Consider the following 17,600-nt stretch of genomic DNA (forward strand, 5'->3'; position numbering starts at 1 on the left):
TGACTGACCTGGCTGGACTGGACTGTACTGACGGACTGGCTGACTGACTGACTGGCAGACTGACTGACTGACTGACTGGCTGATTGACTGGCAGACTGACTGATTGACTGGCAGACTGACTGACTGACTGACTGACTGGCAGACTGACTGACTGACTGACTGACTGACTGACTGACTGACTGGCAGACTGACTGACTGACTGACTGACTGACTGGCTGATTGACTGGCAGACTGACTGACTGACTGGCAGACTGACTGACTGACTGACTGACTGACTGACTGACTGGCTGACTGACTGACTGGCAGACTGACTGACTGACTGACTGGCAGACTGACTGACTGACTGGCTGATTGACTGACTGACTGACTGACTGGCAGACTGACTGACTGACTGGCTGATTGACTGGCAGACTGACTGGCTGATTGACTGGCAGACTGACTGACTGACTGACTGGCAGACTGACTGACTGGCTGACTGGCTGATTGACTGACTGGCCAGTCTGGGACTGTTTTCTGGGCCTCAGTAAAGACGGATGGGTTGCCTTCCTCAATGTTCCAATATTCCGGCTTGCACGTCTGTACACGTTTTGGCATCAGTTTGGACAATCACTCACTCAGTCACTCACTCACTCACTCACTCACTCACTCACTCACTCACTCACTCACCCACCCACCCACCCACCCACTCACCCACCCACCCACTCACCCACTCACTCACCCACCCACTCACTCACCCACCCACCCACCCACCCACTCACTCACCCACTCACTCACCCACCCACCCACTCACTCACCCACTCACCCACTCACTCACTCACATAAGAGCTGTGTAAATCAGAAAGCCTTGATGCTCCTCGTCACATCAACATTCTGCATGCAGAGATTCTTCAAGTGTTGTTCACGTGCTCTCGCACAATATATCACATTTTCATTGACATTCCTGCTCTACGTTGAAATAGGTTATTGTATTTGCAGAAAGGACTGTTTATTGAGGTGACATTATTGAGTGTGTTGTAGCCTTTAGAATGGATGGGGACTGAAGTTTAGACTGGTCCAACATAAACAGTTAAATGAAGCCCTGATTCACACAGTTTAGTCTTTCCATGGTAAGTCATTCATCATTCACTAGTCCTGTCTGTGTGCTAATGTGGACGCAAAACATACACTTTTTACAAGCACTGTCTAGAACCGAAAAGGGTTCTTCGGCTGTCCCCATAGGAGAACCCTTTGAAGAACCGTTTTGATTCCAGGTAGAACCCTTTTGATTCCAGGTAGAACCCTTTTGATTCCAGGTAGAACCCTTTTAATTCCAGGTAGAACCGTTTTGATTCCAGGTAGGACCCTTTTGATTCCAGGTAGAACCCTTTTGATTCCAGGTAGAACCCTTTTAATTCCAGGTAGAACCCTTTTAATTCCAGGTAGAACCGTTTTGATTCCAGGTAGAACCCTTTTGATTCCAGGTAGAACCCTTTTGATTCCAGGTAGAACCCTTTTAATTCCAGGTAGAACCCTTTTAATTCCAGGTAGAACCGTTTTGATTCCAGGTAGAACCCTTTTGATTCCAGGTAGAACCGTTTTGATTCCAGGTAGGACCCTTTTGATTCCAGGTAGAACCGTTTTGATTCCAGGTAGAACCCTTTTGATTCCAGGTAGAACCCTTTTGATTCCAGGTAGAACCCTTTTGATTCCAGGTAGAACCCTATTTGGTTCCAGGTAGAACCATTTTGATTCCAGGTAGAACCCTATTTGGTTCCAGGTAGAACCATTTTGATTCCAGGTAGAACCCTATTTGGTTCCAGGTAGAACCATTTTGATTCCAGGTAGAACCATTTTGATTCCAGGTAGAACCCTATTTGGTTCCAGGTAGGACCTTTTTGATTTCCATGTATAACCCTTTCCCCAGAGGGTACCTCATGGAACCCAAAAGGGTGCTCCTGTGGGGACGGCGGAAGAACCCTTTTTGTTAAGAGTGTACGGATGGTTCCGGAATGGAACCCACTATCCTGGCATTGATCTGGTTGTCATTTAGGACTGGCCTTTATGACTGGGACATGTACAGGACTGGCCTTTATGACTGGGACACGTACAGGACTGGCCTTTATGACTGGGACACGTACAGGACTGGCCTTTATGACTGGGACACGTACAGGACTGGCCTTTATGACTGGGACACGTACAGGACTGGCCTTTATGACTGGGACACGTACAGGACTGGCCTTTATGACTGGGACACGTACAGGACTGGCCTTTATGACTGGGACACGTACAGGACTGGCCTTTATGACTGGGACACGTACAGGACTGGCCTTTATGACTGGGTCACGTACAGGACTGGCCTTTATGACTGGGACACGTACAGGACTAGCCTTTATGACTGGGACACGTACAGGACTGGCCTTTATGACTGGGACACGTACAGGACTGGCCTTTATGACTGGGACACGTACAGGACTGGCCTTTATGACTGGGACACGTACAGGACTGGCCTTTATGACTGGGACACGTACAGGACTGGCCTTTATGACTAGGACACGTACAGGACTGGCTTTTATGACTGGGACACGTACAGGACTGGCCTTTATGACTGGGACACGTACAGGACTGGCCTTTATGACTGGGACACGTACAGGACTGGCCTTTATGACTGGGACATGTAACCCTAACCCTAACCCTAACCCTAACCCTATTCTCTAAAAGACATCTGTCAATCCATATCACAGCGCCAACACACATTTTATTACCACAATTCTGTCATTGTTCCTCTGAAGTAGTGGGGGGGTTAACAGCAGACAGACAGTGAAACCACGGAGTCGTGGTGTTGTGGTGAAACAGGTGTAGTGTGACGAACAGACAGCATGAGACCGCTACTCTCTCTTCCTTCCTGAATACCACACAAATAGAGAGTAGAGATGAGTCAATGACAAGTGTTCCCATGTCATAGGTCAATGAAACGTCCTTCATGTTTTCTTATCGCTCTCTTATCTCTCTGTTCCTCCTCTCTCTTTCTATTCCCCCTGCTCTCTCTATTCTCTCTTTCTATTCCCCCTCCTCTCTTTATTCTCTCTATTCTCCCTCCATCTCTCTCTCTATTCTTTCTCCTTTATTCTCCCTTTCTCCTTCTCTCTATTATCTCTCCTTCTCTCTCTATTCTCCCTCTCTCCTCTCTCTATTATCTCTCCTCTTTCTATTCTTCCTCTCTCCTCTATTTTCTCTCCTCTATTTTCTCTCCTCTGTATTCTCTCTCTATTATCTCTCATTCTCTCTCTTCTCCCTCTCCTTCTCTCTATGTTCTTCCTCTCTCCTCTCTATTCTCTCTCCTTCTCTCTCTATTCTCTCTGTCTATTCTCTCTATTCTCTGTGTCTATTCTCTCTCCTCTCTCTCTTCTCTCTTCTCATTCTTCTCTCTCTGTCTATTCTCTATTCTCTCTCTTCTCTCTTTCTTCTCTCTCTCTGTCTATTCTCTCTCTATTATCTCTCTCCTCTCTCTTCTCTCTCTTTCACTCTGTATTCTCTCTCTATTCTCTCTCCTCTCTCTCTTCTCTCTCTCTGTCTATTCTCTCTCTATTCTCGCTCTCTATTCTCTCCATCTAGTCAACATTCCATCAAGATGAACATATAAAAGACTAATATGACATGATATATGTAGAAATCAGAGCAGAGATAGTAGAAAGTGATGGGAAGACCTCATTCACAGACCTGAATATTGGGGAATTCTATTGAAATGACTAGAAGGTCAAGACTGAGGTAATAACCAGATGTCCTGTTTAGTGATTGGCTTTGCCCCTCTGTTCCTCTGTCCCCCTGTATGTCCCTGTGTGTGTCCCTGTGTGTGTCCCCCTGCAGGCGCGCTGACAGAGTGCTATGATGAGCTGGGGAACCGCTACCAGCTGCCAGTCTACTGCCTGTCCCCACCCGTCAACATGATCGAGGAGAAGAGTGACCTTGAGAGCCTTGAGGTCAGCGAGCCCCCCCCCAGCGAGGGTCAGGAGTGCCAGCTACGCCTGCGTCTGTCCACGGGCCGGGACCTGCGCCTGGCGGTGAGGACCACGGACACGGTGCAGCACATGAAGCGGCAGCTGCAGGCGGTGGAGGGCGTGTCGGCGGCCACCCAGCGCTGGTTCTTCTCAGGCCGGCCGCTCACAGACAAGATGAAGCTGGAGGAGCTGAAGATCTCCAGAGACTACGTGGTGCAGGTGATCATCAGCCAGCCGCCCGCCCCCCTGCCCACCCAGGCACCGCCCGCCCCCACACCAACCACACCCGCGTCCATGCCCGCCACACTGCCCCAGGACCCCACGCCCGTAGAGAACTAGTGCATGGCACCTGGAGAGGGCACGCATGCAGGAAAAGAGAGACCACCAAGGGAGGACCAGCTTTTAACAAATGGAGATTTGGGACGGTTGTGAGGCAGTCACTTGTCTGAGCAGATGAAGGAGCAGGTCTGGAGAGCCGAGCCGAGCCGAGCCGAGCTAGGTGGTCATGTAAAGTGTTTGTTTAGAGTTGTGTGAGGGTTTGTTAAGCTGTGTGCCCTCCCTCTCTCTTCTCCTCTCTCCTCCACGAGATGGGGAGGTGTTTCTGCAAGGCATGCTGGGATAGCAGCAGGGTTGTGTCTGTGTCTCAGCCAGAGCAGGAGGACTCCGCCTCCGCGACTGAAGACAACCAACCAGGAGCAGGAAGAGACTCCACCACAGGACAGGACCACCTGCTAACCTGGCTTTTAAAAAATCTACCTTTTACAAAAACTCTTTTAAAAAAACTTGTCTTGTTTTTAGTGGAAACTGAACAACCAAAAAATAAGATCTGAGGAAACTTTAGGAATATACAGTAACAGCCCATGTTGTTTCAAACCATGTTCCAGACCCCCCTGCCTGCTCTCCTTCTCCTCTGTCACTTCTAGTCAGCCAGCTGTCTGTCCTATTGCTCCCCCCCCCGTAGTAGCCTTGACCTGTAGCCTCTTTCTGCAGACGTTACATGTAGCTCTGCCAGTCAACTCGTCCTCCCTGGGGAGCCTTCCTCCCTCTGGAGCCTTCCTCCCTCTGGATCCTTCCTCCCTCTGGAGCCTTCCTCCCTCTGGAGCCTTCCTCCCTCTGGAGCCTTCCTCCCTCTGGAGCCTTCGTCCCTCCCTCTGGAGTCTTCCTCCCTCTGGAGCCTTCCTCCCTCCCTCTGGAGCCTTCCTCCCTCCGTCCTTCCTCCCTCTGGAGCCTTCCTCCCTCTGGAGCCTTCCTCCCTCTGGAGCCTTCCTCCCTCTGGAGCCTTCCTCCCTCTGGAGCCTTCCTCCCTCTGGCGCCTTCCTCCCTCTGGAGCCTTCCTCCCTCTGGAGCCTTCCTCCCTCCGTCCTTCCTCCCTCTGGAGCCTTCCTCCCTCTGGAGCCTTCCTCCCTCTGGAGCCTTCCTCCCTCTGGAGCCTTCCTCCCTCTGGAGCCTTCCTCCCTGGGGAGCCTTCCTCCCTCTGGAGCCTTCCTCCCTCTGGAGCCTTCCTCCCTCTGGAGCCTTCCTCCCTCCGTCCTTCCTCCCTGGGGAGCCTTCCTCCCTCTGGAGCCTTCCTCCCTCTGGAGCCTTCCTCCCTGGGGAGCCTTCCTCCCTCTGGAGCCTTCCTCCCTGGGGAGCCTTCCTCCCTCTGGAGCCTTCGTCCCTCTGGAGCCTTCCTCCCTGGGGAGCCTTCCTCCCTCTGGAGCCTTCCTCCCTCTGGAGCCTTCCTCCCTGGGGAGCCTTCCTCCCTCTGGAGCCTTCCTCCCTCTGGAGCCTTCCTCCCTCTGGAGCCTTCCTCCCTCCGTCCTTCCTCCCTCTGGAGCCTTCCTCCCTCCGTCCTTCCTCCCTGGGGAGCCTTCCTCCCTCCGTCCTTCCTCCCTGGGGAGCCTTCCTCCCTGGGGAGCCTTCCTCCCTGGGGAGCCTTCCTCCCTCCGTCCTTCCTCCCTGGGGAGCCTTCCTCCCTCCGTCCTTCCTCCCTGGGGAGCCTTCCTCCCTGGGGAGCCTTCCTCCCTGGGGAGCCTTCCTCCCTGGGGAGCCTTCCTCCCTGGGGAGCCTACCTCCCTGGGGAGCCTTCCTCCCTGGGGAGCCTTCCTCCCTGGGGAGCCTTCCTCCCTCTGGAGCCTTCCTCCCTGGGGAGCCTTCCTCCCTCTGGAGCCTTCCTCCCTGGGGAGCCTTCCTCCCTCTGGAGCCTTCCTCCCTGGGGAGCCTTCCTCCCTGGGGAGCCTTCCTCCCTCTGGAGCCTTCCTCCCTGGGGAGCCTTCCTCCCTGGGGAGCCTTCCTCCCTGGGGAGCCTTCCTCCCTGGGGAGCCTTCCTCCCTGGGGAGCCTACCTCCCTGGGGAGCCTTCCTCCCTGGGGAGCCTTCCTCCCTGGGGAGCCTTCCTCCCTCTGGAGCCTTCCTCCCTGGGGAGCCTTCCTCCCTCTGGAGCCTTCCTCCCTGGGGAGCCTTCCTCCCTCTGGAGCCTTCCTCCCTGGGGAGCCTTCCTCCCTGGGGAGCCTTCCTCCCTGGGGAGCCTTCCTCCCTCTGGAGCCTTCCTCCCTGGGGAGCCTTCCTCCCTCTGGAGCCTTCCTCCCTGGGGAGCCTTCCTCCCTGGGGAGCCTTCCTCCCTGGGGAGCCTACCTTTTAGTTGTGATCTTGGTTTGTGAAGTTAGTAGTCACTGCGTCGGATTAGTTCCCTTCTCATTCCCCAGTAAACATCCCATCATGTAAACATGACACTTTCACCCTCCTGTTGTCTATTCATACCTGATATTAGCTTGAGATGAAATACAGGAGGTTTCTACTTTTTACCGGTGCAGAACTTAAAAAACTACAATGTTGTACAAACTGAATGTGCTGGGATGAAGTGTCATTGCAAAGTTTTTAATGACACTGTGTTTAGAAATTCTGCTTCACTGTACTTTAAGATACTTATCAAAGCAATGTGTTTAGCATTGCGTAATCATTTGTGTGTGTGCGTGTGAGAGAGAGATCGAGAGAGAGAGAGAGTGTGTAATGCATGTTTGAGAGGGTGTTGAAAGAGTGTTCATGTGGACAATATGTTCTGGTGACGAGTCAGATCTTATAACATACTGAGAAAGGGTTACAACCTTAGCAGGTCTCTAGGGGTTGTACTGTGGACAGGCTCAGTCACACCAGACGCCTTGTCCTTTACTCCAGTAGCTGTTCAGACTGACTGTTCAGACTGACTTCATTCTTCTGCGTCTCTCGCGGTGTGTTTGAGTGTGTGTTTTTAAGGTACATTGAGACGTATTCATGAAAAAATTAATTTCAGAAACCCAGTTGCATATTTTGATGAAATAGAATGTTTTTAATTAAATTGACCAACATTTGTACGCCACAATTTCTGTGTCTCTCTCATTTCATTGGACCAGTTGTTGGGAATAGAAGTGGCGCTGGGGTTTCAGTTAGAAAGGAAAGCAGAATAAATGGAATGACAAACTGAACTAGGGTATTTGGGAAACAGAATTCTAGCTTCCCTGTAGTATAACCGATCCGATACAGAGGTTACTGTACATTTTAAAAACATGTTGATTACCATAGAAGTAGGGAAGTAGTTTGGGGGTGAGGGTGCTGTCATTTATTTTGCCAACGGGGAGTGGGGGGGACAAATCTTTTAGCTCGCGCTGGTGCTATAGAGGGATATATCTGCTAATATAGGGCTATTACAGTGCACTACTTTTGTAAAAAAAATATATATATATCATTTTTTAAATAATATACTATATATTTTTTAATAGTGATTTTTCAGAGGGTGTCAGTACCCCTACTTCCCTCGGCTATGAATCTATCTATGGATTCTATACCACACAGGTGTGAAGAACAACAGAGTCATGTTCAGAAGGAACAAAACACTTTTGCCCCCTCCTGTTTCGTACCTACTGACCATGATCCCGATTTGAGGTTCAGAGTCAAAGCACACTGGCATTGTGTTGTTGTGGCTTTACAGGATGTTGACCCTAGTCTGCAGCTGTGGAGGAAGACGAGCTCTACACTTCCTCTGTGGGGTTTCCACCCTTTGGAAAGACAATGAAAAAACAGGGAAGCAGCTTTATGAACGTAGTTCCATATTTCCTCTCATCTGCTGACAGAGAGTTAATCCTTTTATTGCATCACTGTAGAGAGAGATGGACCTTTTGTCCATGTTGGGAGGACTAAATACTCTGCATGTTTACACATTAGCCTGGACACCCTCGGCACGCAGACCACCATCCATTCTCCTGGTCATGAGGCTGCCTGTGGACCTCCAGCGCTCGAAAAGTATTCAAACCCTTTTACTTTTGTCCACATTTGGTTAAGTTACGGCCTTATTCGAAAAATGGATAAAATTCATTTCCTCATCAATCTACACACATTACCCCATAATGACAAAGCAAAAACTGGTTTTTAGAAATGTTTGCAAATGTATTTAAAAAATAATACTAATTTAAATGTATTTACATAAGTATTCAGACCCTTTGCTATGAGACTCGAAATTGAGCTCAGGTGCATCCTGTTTCCATGTTTCTACAACTTGATTGGAGTCCACCTGTGGTAAATTCAATTGATTGGACATGATTTGGAAAGACACACACCTGTCTATATAATGTCCCACAGTTGACAGTGTATGTCAGAGCAAAAACCAAGCCATGAGGTCGAAGGAATTGTCCGTAGAGCTCCGAGACAGGATTGTGTCGATGCACAGATCTGGGGAAGGGTACCAAAAGATGTCTGCAGCATTTAAGGTCCCCAAGAACACAGTGGCCTCCATCATTCTTAAATGGAAGAAGTTTGGAACCACCAAGACTCTTCCTAGAGCTGGCCGCCCGGCCAAACTGAGCAATCAGGGGAGAAGGACCTTGGTCAGGGAGGTGACCAAGAACCCTATGGTCACTCTGACAGAGCTCCAGAGTTCCTCTGTGGAGATGGGAAAACCTTCCAGAAGGACAACCATCTCTGCAGCACTGCACCAATCAGGCCTTTATGGTAGAGTGGCCAGATGGAAGCCACTCCTCAGTAAAAGGCACATGACAGCCCACTTGGAGTTTGCCAAAAGGCACCCAAAGGACTCTCAGACCATGATAAACAAGATTCTCTGGTCTGATGAAACCAAGATTGAACTCTTTGTCCTGAATGCCAAGCGTCACGTCTGGAGGAAACCTGGCACCATCCCTACGGTGAAGCATGGTGGGGGCAGCATCATGCTGTGGGAATGTCTTTCAGCTGCAGGGACTGGGAGACTATTCAGGATCGAGGGAACGTTGAAAGGAGCAAAGTACAGAGATCCTTAATGAAAACCTGCTCCAGAGCGCTCAGCACAGGACTTGAACCCGATCAAACATCTCTGGAGAGACCTGAAAATAGCTGTGCAGCGACGCTCCCCATCCAACCTGACAGAGCTTGAGATAATCTGCAGATATCTGTCAAAGTTGCTTCAACAACGGGTCTGAATACTTATGTAAATGTGATATTTCAGTTTATTTTTTATTTTATTTGAGCAAAAATTTCTACAAACGTTTTGCTTTGTCATTATGGTGTATTGTGTGTAGATTGATGAGGGGAAAAAACTATTTAATACATTTTAGAATAAGGCTTTAACATAACAAAACGTGGAAAAACTCAAGGGGTCTGAATACTTTCTGAAAGCACTGTAATTCTGGATATAAAAAAGGTTTAAACAGGAGACTATACCAAACTGTTTACAAATCTAACTTTCTTATGTTTGACCGTTTACAGTAATAAGGTCAGGTAATTTCCTGCAAGAGGAACTCCGCTGTCAGATATAAATTATCAGTTGTTTAGCTTGTGAACCCCTGCCTTCATAATATTTTCATACTTTATAAATACATCCTATTATTTGTCAGATGAAATGCATCAGGAATTTTCCCTGCCCATGTGAAAGCCTGATAGGATGTATTGGTGGAGGGAGAACCAGAGAACATTATCTGATATTACATTTACATTTCAGTCATTTAACTCGTATCCAGAGCGACTGAGTTCATTCCTCTTAAGATAGCTAGGTGGGACATAGTAAGTAAAGTAGCTATCAGCAAAGTCAGTGCTAGTGGGGAAAAAAGTGTGTGTTAGTTCACGAAATGCAAGGATGTAAAAAATGTCAATATTTTTTTATATTACGCAATATTGTTGGAAGTTTGTTCTCGTCAATGATTATGGGTTTTTTTCACGTTGTACTGGTACATTCCAATAATATACAATAAATAAACCTTAGATTGCAGATTCTATGTATTGGCCATTGAGAGGCTTTGAAGTCACCGGTCGGCCATATTGGTACTCCCCAGTAGGAGCAGTCCTCCATAGGAATGAATGGAATTCTACAGTATTTCAAGTAAATGTTTCAAGGACAAAATGACATGTATTTTTTGTATTTTTTATAGTGGGACAGTAACATTAGAACTTTAAATTTAGCTCACTTAATATAGTTTTAAAGTTCAGGTGTCTGTGATAGAATAAACGTGGCAACAACAATTGTAGACGATAATAAATGCAGTTATAGAGCTTCCAGAATATTTTTTACAACGGTGGGGGAGAGCGAAGATGGAGGTGCATTGGCTTCAAAACAGCGCCCCCTGTCATCCATCTAGTGTATATATAAAGTATCTGGTACATACTTACACTGAGTGGACAAATCATTAGGAACACCTGCTCCTTCCATGACATAGACTGACCAGGTGAATCCAGGTGAAAGCTATGATTCCTTATTGATGTCACCTGTTAAATCCACTTCAATCAGTGTAGATAAAGTGGAGGAGACATAAGTTAAAGAAGGATTTTGTATGTGTGCCATTCAGAGGGTGAATGGGCAAGACAAAAGATTTAAAAGATTGTCTTTGAACAGAGTATGGTACACAGGAGGTTGGTGGCTCCTTAATTGGGGAGGACGGGCTCGTGGTAATAACTGGAGCGGAAAAGGTGGAATTGTGTTAAATACATGAAACACATGGTTTCCATGGTTTCCATGGTTTCCATGTGTTTGATGCCATTCCATTTACTCCGTTCCAGTATGAGCCGTCCTCCTCTCAGCAGCCTCCACTGGCTCCACACCTGTTGTTTATGTCTACTGGTATGGTAATAGGTGCCAGGGACACCGGTTTGAGTGTGTCAAGAACTGCAACGCTGCTGGGTTTTTCATGCTCAACAGTTTCCCTTGTGTATCAAGGTCCACATCCAACCAACTTGACACAACTGTGGGAAGCATTGGAGTCAACATGGGCCAGCATCCCTGTGGAACGCTTTCTACACCTTATAGAGTCCATGCCCCGACGAATTGAGGCTGTTCTGAGGGCAAAGGGGTGCAACTCAATATTACGAACGCATTCCTAATGTTTTGCACACTCAGTGTACAGTCAGGGGTGTTGAGCTCACAGTTAAGCTTTTTTATATTTCTCAGGAGACCAAAACAACACATGCCACAACACATTCACCCCATATGACACAAACCTCTGCAACAATGGGGAGGCAGGTAAAATAAATAACAATCATGTCCCTGAATATGGCTAAATGAAGCCAAACAATGTAGTCTGTTATTATGAGTTTATCAAATTAATGTGACATTAATTGGATTGTATGACATATAGAGAGGCCCTCTGACAGCTACAGGGACACCTCAGAGGAAGTCATTGGGAAAGATTATAATGCTCTCAGCTCGCCTCTCCCTTGCAATTAGTCTGATGGTGTAACCCATTCCTCTGTAAACGGATGCCATATCTAATCAACATGCCAATGCTAGGCTAATTACTAGGCCATCTCACCTGGGAGAGGATTCTACTGCTGCTACTGATCTCTACCCTGCATCCGAATGGTTCTAACATAGAGCCAAAATGGTTCTAACATAGAGCCAAAATGGTTCTAACATAGAGCCAAAATGGTTCTAACATAGAGCCAAAATGGTTCTAACATAGAGCCAAAATGGAAGAGTCAAAGGAAGCACAGACTGAGATTAATTCCCCAGCTTGTTTTATAAAACAATTACAATTTAATTTGTCAGGGATCTTTACTGTAAAAACACAAACTCTGATTAAGTTAATTCGACTCCAAATGGATGAATGTCACTGGATAAGATATTCAAAAATAAATCACACAAAAGCGTGTTTAAGTGAAGAAAACCTTAAATGAACATATTTGAGATATTATCAGTGTGGATGTGGAATCTTTTGTAACCAGTATCCCGTCCTGAGGTAACCCATGTGAGAGCTGTGTGACTCAAGAGTTTGATGAGGGGGAACTGAAGGGGAACTGTGTGGTAATGTAGATTTGATTCATTCTCCATCAAACATGTATTAAATATATTAAAGGGCAATTCATTTTGTGGAAATCCCTGAAAATAGTATTTCATAAATTGGACATTTAGACTGAGGGTTTCCACCTGTGGCACAGTAAACCCCTGAATGGCAATCCGCTTTCCCAATCCACTTTCACACTCTTTACCTACTTCCACTTTTTCCTCACAATCTATGAATTGTTACCCGCATGTATAGTTACAAATGTACTATATACAGCTATTAGCTACACATCTAGGAACCCCGTCCACAAAGACAAAGTTCCCCAATGCAGACGACACGACTCAAGTGTAGGTAGATACTAGGTAGGCACATGATTCTCACCTCAACCCACCCATTTCCAGTTCCCTTTAGTCACTTTGTTCTGTTTAGTCTCAGTGTTCTACTTCCTGGGTTGCTATCCTAACCTCAATTCACACAAATGTTCCCTAAAGTCTGGGTGTAAACCTGACTTGTCGTGTTATATGGCACAGCTAGGCAACTACCTACCTCATCCCCATATTGTTTTTATTTACTTTTTTTGCTCTTTTACACACCAATATCTCTACTTACACGTCCTCATCTGTACATCTATCACTTCAGTGTTCATTTGCTGAATTGTAATTACTTCGCCACTCTTGGCCTCTTTATTGCCTTACCTCCTTACACCATTTGCACACACTGTATACAGACTTTTCTATTGTGTTATTGACTGTACACTTGTTTATTCCATGTGTAACTCTGTGTTGTTGTTTGTGTCACACTGCTTTGCTTTATCTTGTCCAGGTCGCAGTGGTAAATGAGAACTTGTTCTCAACTGGCCTACCTGGTTAAATAAAGGTGAAATAAAATAAAAAATAAAACAGCTAGGTTGTAGCCTATGGATGTAGCCTATGGATGTAGCCTATGGTTGTAGCCTATGGTTGTGGCCTATGGATGTAGCCTATGGATGTAGCCTATGGATGTAGCCTATGGTTGTAGCCTATGGTTGTAGCCTATGGATATAGCCTATGGTTGTGTAGCCTATGGATGTAGCCTATGGATGTAGCCTATGGTTGTGTAGCCTATGGATGTAGCCTATGGATGTAGCCTATGGTTGTAGCCTATGGATATAGCCTATGGTTGTGTAGCCTATGGATGTAGCCTATGGATGTAGCCTATGGATGTAGCCTATGGTTGTAGCCTATGGTTGTGTAGCCTATGGATGTAGCCTATGGATGTAGCCTATGGTTGTAGCCTATGGATGTAGCCTATGGATGTAGCCTATGGATATAGCCTATGGTTGTAGCCTATGGTTGTAGCCTATGGATGTAGCCTATGGATGTAGCCTATGGTTGTAGCCTACGGTTGTAGCCTATGGATGTAGCCTATAGATGTAGCCTATGGATGTAGCCCACAGTAAGAACCACGTCATGCCCCTTCAGAAAGAGAAACTAGTGTGCAGTACTGTATAGCAGAGCAGAGGTCAATAGAGGTTTTGTATGCGCTGACAAAGCACATTTCCCTCAGGAAAGAACTGACCATTCATATTTTCATCATAAGGAAGGACAGCTCATGCAGAAATAAAAAAAAAAAAACATATGCTTCCTGAATCCTGCTCTAGTGAAATGTATTTAGGGGATTTAAGTGTGCGTGTACACGCCTTTTATACTGAAGAACCACGTGGAACCCAAACCACACATCACAATGCTCTCCTGTCCATCTTAGACCAACGTGGGAATGAGTTCCCCCATACCACTGCTGATGCCACAGGACTTGTGACCTGGCCATTAGCTGATGACTGGATTACATCACCACTACATTGGTAGTGACATCAGTCACCATTCCACAGAAGTCCAGAAAATAAGGCCTTCCATTCAGCAGTCTAGTGCTTACCTTAACTGACTATACATTCTCAAAACCTGATCATCAAAAAAAATGAGACTGATAGGTAATCAGTTCCTCTTACTTGGAACTGGTTTCACTTCTGTTCCGCTGATCTATAAATACTGGCTGGGTCCACCTGACAATACTACAATCCAGCCAGGAGAAACACTCATTATCTCATTATCAAGGTAAGACATTACATACTTCTACAATATAGCCTTGTTGATTCAAATCTATTTAACTTTGTCTGGTTCGGGAGAACGTCATAAACATGTAGATACAATACATAGAAATGAACTTTAAAGTACAGTTGTTTTTTTTCTGTCTGCCAGATGAACAGGTTACTACACCATGTCCTGTATCTCATCCTCCATGTGGCATCAAGCAGCCAGTATGGGACAGAGACCATCGAGACTCTCATGCCAAATGGTGAATGTTTCAGGCTACATATATAAATATATCACATCTTTACCCGTCTTCTCCTCCTGACATATACACTATCTACTTCTGATTGAATAACTTACGCTGTCATAATATTCCTATGTCGGGAGACTAATGAAATTCAAACATTTGTGTAAAACAAAACGTTGGACATGAACACTGTACTAAAAAGAGTGGTGGCCATGTGGTTCCCAGTGAAGGTGGTGAAGGTGGATCTGAAGATCTTCACTGAGACGCAGGTCCCTCTGCTCTGTGGGGACTCCTATCAGGACACAGAGGTGATCTGGATGAAGGACAGTGAGCGTGCAGGACAAGGGAACCAGATCAAGGTGAAAGTGGAGGAGATGATGGGAGCGAACTACAGCTGCCACAACGCTGCTGGAGACTACCTTAACCACACTCTGGTGCTGGTGCAGGACATACCATCACCCAACAGAACAAGACGCGTCCTGGAGAAGTCACATGACACAGATGAAGATGGTGTGTGTGTGTGTGTGTGTGTGTGTGTGTGTGTGTGTGTGTACGTGCGCGTCCGTGTGTGTAAGAGAGAGAGTTTCCACCCTCTCTCATTCTGTTTCTCTTTTTACCCAGAGTACATAAGATGTTTGGCAAAAAATTACAATGGAACATTTCATTGCTTTTGGAAGAAGACCAAGTATCGGACGTCAGCAGTTGTTGCTCTGGTCCAAGTAGGACAGTAAGTCATCAAACATACAGTAGATTAAATATGTATGACCAATGGGCTGATCTCATGTACTGATGGTTACATTATTTCATCTTGTCACATGAATGATGCTAGTCGAAGTTAATACTACAACAGTGCAAATGCTCTCTCCACTGACTCTAACTCTCTGCTAACTCTCCGCTGACTCTCCACTGACTCTCCGCTATCTCTCCGCTGACTCTCCACTGACTCTCCGCTAACTCTCCGCTGACTCTCCGCTAACTCTCCACTGACTCTCCGCTGACTCTCCGCTATCTCTCCGCTGACTCTCCACTGACTCTCCACTGACTCTCTGTGAAGAGCTTTTGATTTGTTGTTATGTTTGAACATGAGTCTTCTTTCAGAGAGTGAGAAGTCCCAAGGGTAACCAGGAGATTTGTGTCCCTCATCCAGGTTCTCTGGCAGAAACTTCTCCTGCTCCATTCACAGTGATGGTGCAGGTTTGACCTGTGAGGACCTGGACAGCTGTTCCTTTGCTGAGGAGGTGTCCCGTATCGACCTGACCGTCTACTTCAGGAGCAACTACCTCTTAGAGGACTACACCGTTACACCGTTCTACATACGAGAAATAGGTACAGTGAGGCCAAGGAAAACATGTCCTCCACACTCATTCACTGGAATTGGCATTGTCACATCATTCAGGTTAATATACAGTACATGTCATTCCATCCTTGTTTCATGTAGACATGCTTTCTGTTATGCAGTACATCATAGGATTCATATGGCCACCGCTTCATCCAATTTGAACCTTCAGTAATATTGGTTCTGTCTGGTCTTCTTCTCTCCCTCGTCAGTGAAGACAGACAAGATCCACATCACCAAGGTGGACGGGAACACCTTTCAGTGGGAGTACCCTGATACGTGGAGCCTCCCACGCTCTTACTACCCCCTCACATTCCAGGTCAAAGTGGTTCACGCCAGGGAAAGCTGTGACTCTGAAACACAGGTAGAAGCCCATTTTTATACAACAATATTGTTCTTGAAATCCTCAATATCGCGATTTGTGATAATGTCTTGATTAACCATTTAATCTAGTCTGTGATACTTGGTCAATCTTTACAATCATTACTTTTACAACACGGTACTCTGTAATTGTGACTTCATACATGAATTCACGTGTAGAAGAACATTAGCACCAGGGATGAAATTCTAAGGTGAGGGTACCATTTCTCCTCTCTTGATATAGGTCCTTCTAAAAGAAACCAAAGACACAAAGTTAACCGTGGTTCACAGCTCCAAGAAGTATCGTTTCTGCCTCCGGGCGAAGGATGAACTGGTTGACTGTCCCTGGTGTCAGTGGACTGATTTTGAGTGAGTAGTCTTTTTCACTAGCTCTCTAGCTTTTTCAATTGCTTTATTCTTTTCTTCAGTTTATTTTTGTAAATACTTTCTTAAAACGTTTTTTTTTTCTTCTTAAAACTGCTTTGTTGGTTAAGGGCTTGTAAGTAAGAATTTCACTGTAAGGTCTAAACCTGTTGTATTCGGCGCATTGGACAAATAACATTTGATATGATTAGCTCTTATACACAGCTTTATGAGAAGTTTAAGAGTGTCAAGCGTTCAACAGTGCTAAACTGTATAGACGAAAGGTTTGTGTCTGTCTTTGTACAACAGGGTCAAGCATAAACATAAGAAACATTGACAGGTATGATGGCTCAACCTGTTTGAATAGTATGTTATTTCAACATCATTTTTCAGTTAATGTGAAGTTTCTAGAAAAATATCCAATTTCTTTCTCTTTATAGTAAAAAGGAAAGCACATCCAGATGAAGAGACCATCCCTCAGCTCCAACCATCACATCCAAATATGTCTCGTCACTGAACAGATATTCTGTTTTACATTATACCAAAGAAAATAAAATGCAATGTAGTATATTATGATTGTTGTAATTTGAATGTAAGTAAAGTTATTTATTAATTTGTAATAGTTCTGAAATGTAACCATGATTTATGTTATTTATCTCATGTTTTTCATTACTGTAGCATGAATATTTGTCTAAATAATGAAAAAGATGCAAAAAATAAAAGCCCTGCACTCAGATACATGCCCCTGTTCATTTGTTATGCATCTGAATCAGCAAATCGTCATTTGTATATATATTTTTTAAATTATCACCTTTCAAGGCACTAGAATTCATTTTTACAATGGTTATACTAATGTACAGTGCCTTGCGAAAGTATTCGGCCCCCTTGAACTTTTCGACCTTTTGCCACATTTCAGGCTTCAAACAGAAAGATATAAAACTGTAATTTTTTGTGAAGAATCAACAACAAGTGGGACACAATCATGAAGTGGAACGAAATTTATTGGATATTTAAAAAATTTTAACAAATAAAAAACTGAAAA

At 45.7% G+C, this 17,600-nt stretch overlaps 2 protein-coding genes across 3 annotated transcripts in view; both read left to right on the plus strand.

Annotated features, from left to right (window-relative positions):
• The window catches only part of LOC115153953 (ubiquitin domain-containing protein 2), a 40,184-nt gene extending 35,390 nt beyond the window's left edge, over positions 1-4,794 (plus strand). Inside the window, exon 3 of the mRNA XM_029699667.1 lies at positions 3,844-4,794. Within this exon, the coding sequence (XP_029555527.1) occupies positions 3,844-4,313 (470 nt within the window). The 3' untranslated portion in view covers positions 4,314-4,794. The remainder of the gene's footprint in view (positions 1-3,843) is intronic.
• A 9,324-nt stretch (positions 4,795-14,118) lies between these two features.
• On the plus strand, positions 14,119-17,294 carry LOC115153954 (interleukin-12 subunit beta-like). Of its 2 annotated transcripts, XM_029699669.1 has the most exons (9): positions 14,120-14,276; positions 14,421-14,517; positions 14,725-15,009; positions 15,121-15,226; positions 15,647-15,825; positions 16,048-16,199; positions 16,440-16,564; positions 16,868-16,898; positions 16,999-17,294. In XM_029699669.1, exons 2-8 carry the CDS (start codon positions 14,421-14,423, stop codon positions 16,893-16,895), a joined length of 972 nt encoding a protein of 323 aa, XP_029555529.1. In that variant the 5' UTR covers positions 14,120-14,276; the 3' UTR covers positions 16,896-16,898; positions 16,999-17,294. The 2 variants fall into 2 exon arrangements, with proteins under 2 accessions (XP_029555530.1, XP_029555529.1); XM_029699670.1 differs by lacking the exon at positions 16,868-16,898 and having other exon boundaries at positions 14,119-14,276.
• Positions 17,295-17,600: the final 306 nt, after the last annotated feature.

Source organism: Salmo trutta, chromosome 19 (assembly GCF_901001165.1).
Source record: "Salmo trutta chromosome 19, fSalTru1.1, whole genome shotgun sequence".
Lineage (NCBI taxonomy): Eukaryota > Metazoa > Chordata > Actinopteri > Salmoniformes > Salmonidae > Salmo > Salmo trutta.

Coding starts and splice junctions, on each gene's coding strand:
- LOC115153954 (XM_029699669.1), top strand. CDS start 14,421: ATGAACAGGTTACTACACCATGTCCTGTATCTCATCCTCCATGTGGCA. Junction 14,518..14,724: donor CGAGACTCTCATGCCAAATG/GTGAATGTTTCA, acceptor TGTGGTTCCCAG/TGAAGGTGGTGAAGGTGGAT. Junction 15,227..15,646: donor GCTCTGGTCCAAGTAGGACA/GTAAGTCATCAA, acceptor TCCCTCATCCAG/GTTCTCTGGCAGAAACTTCT.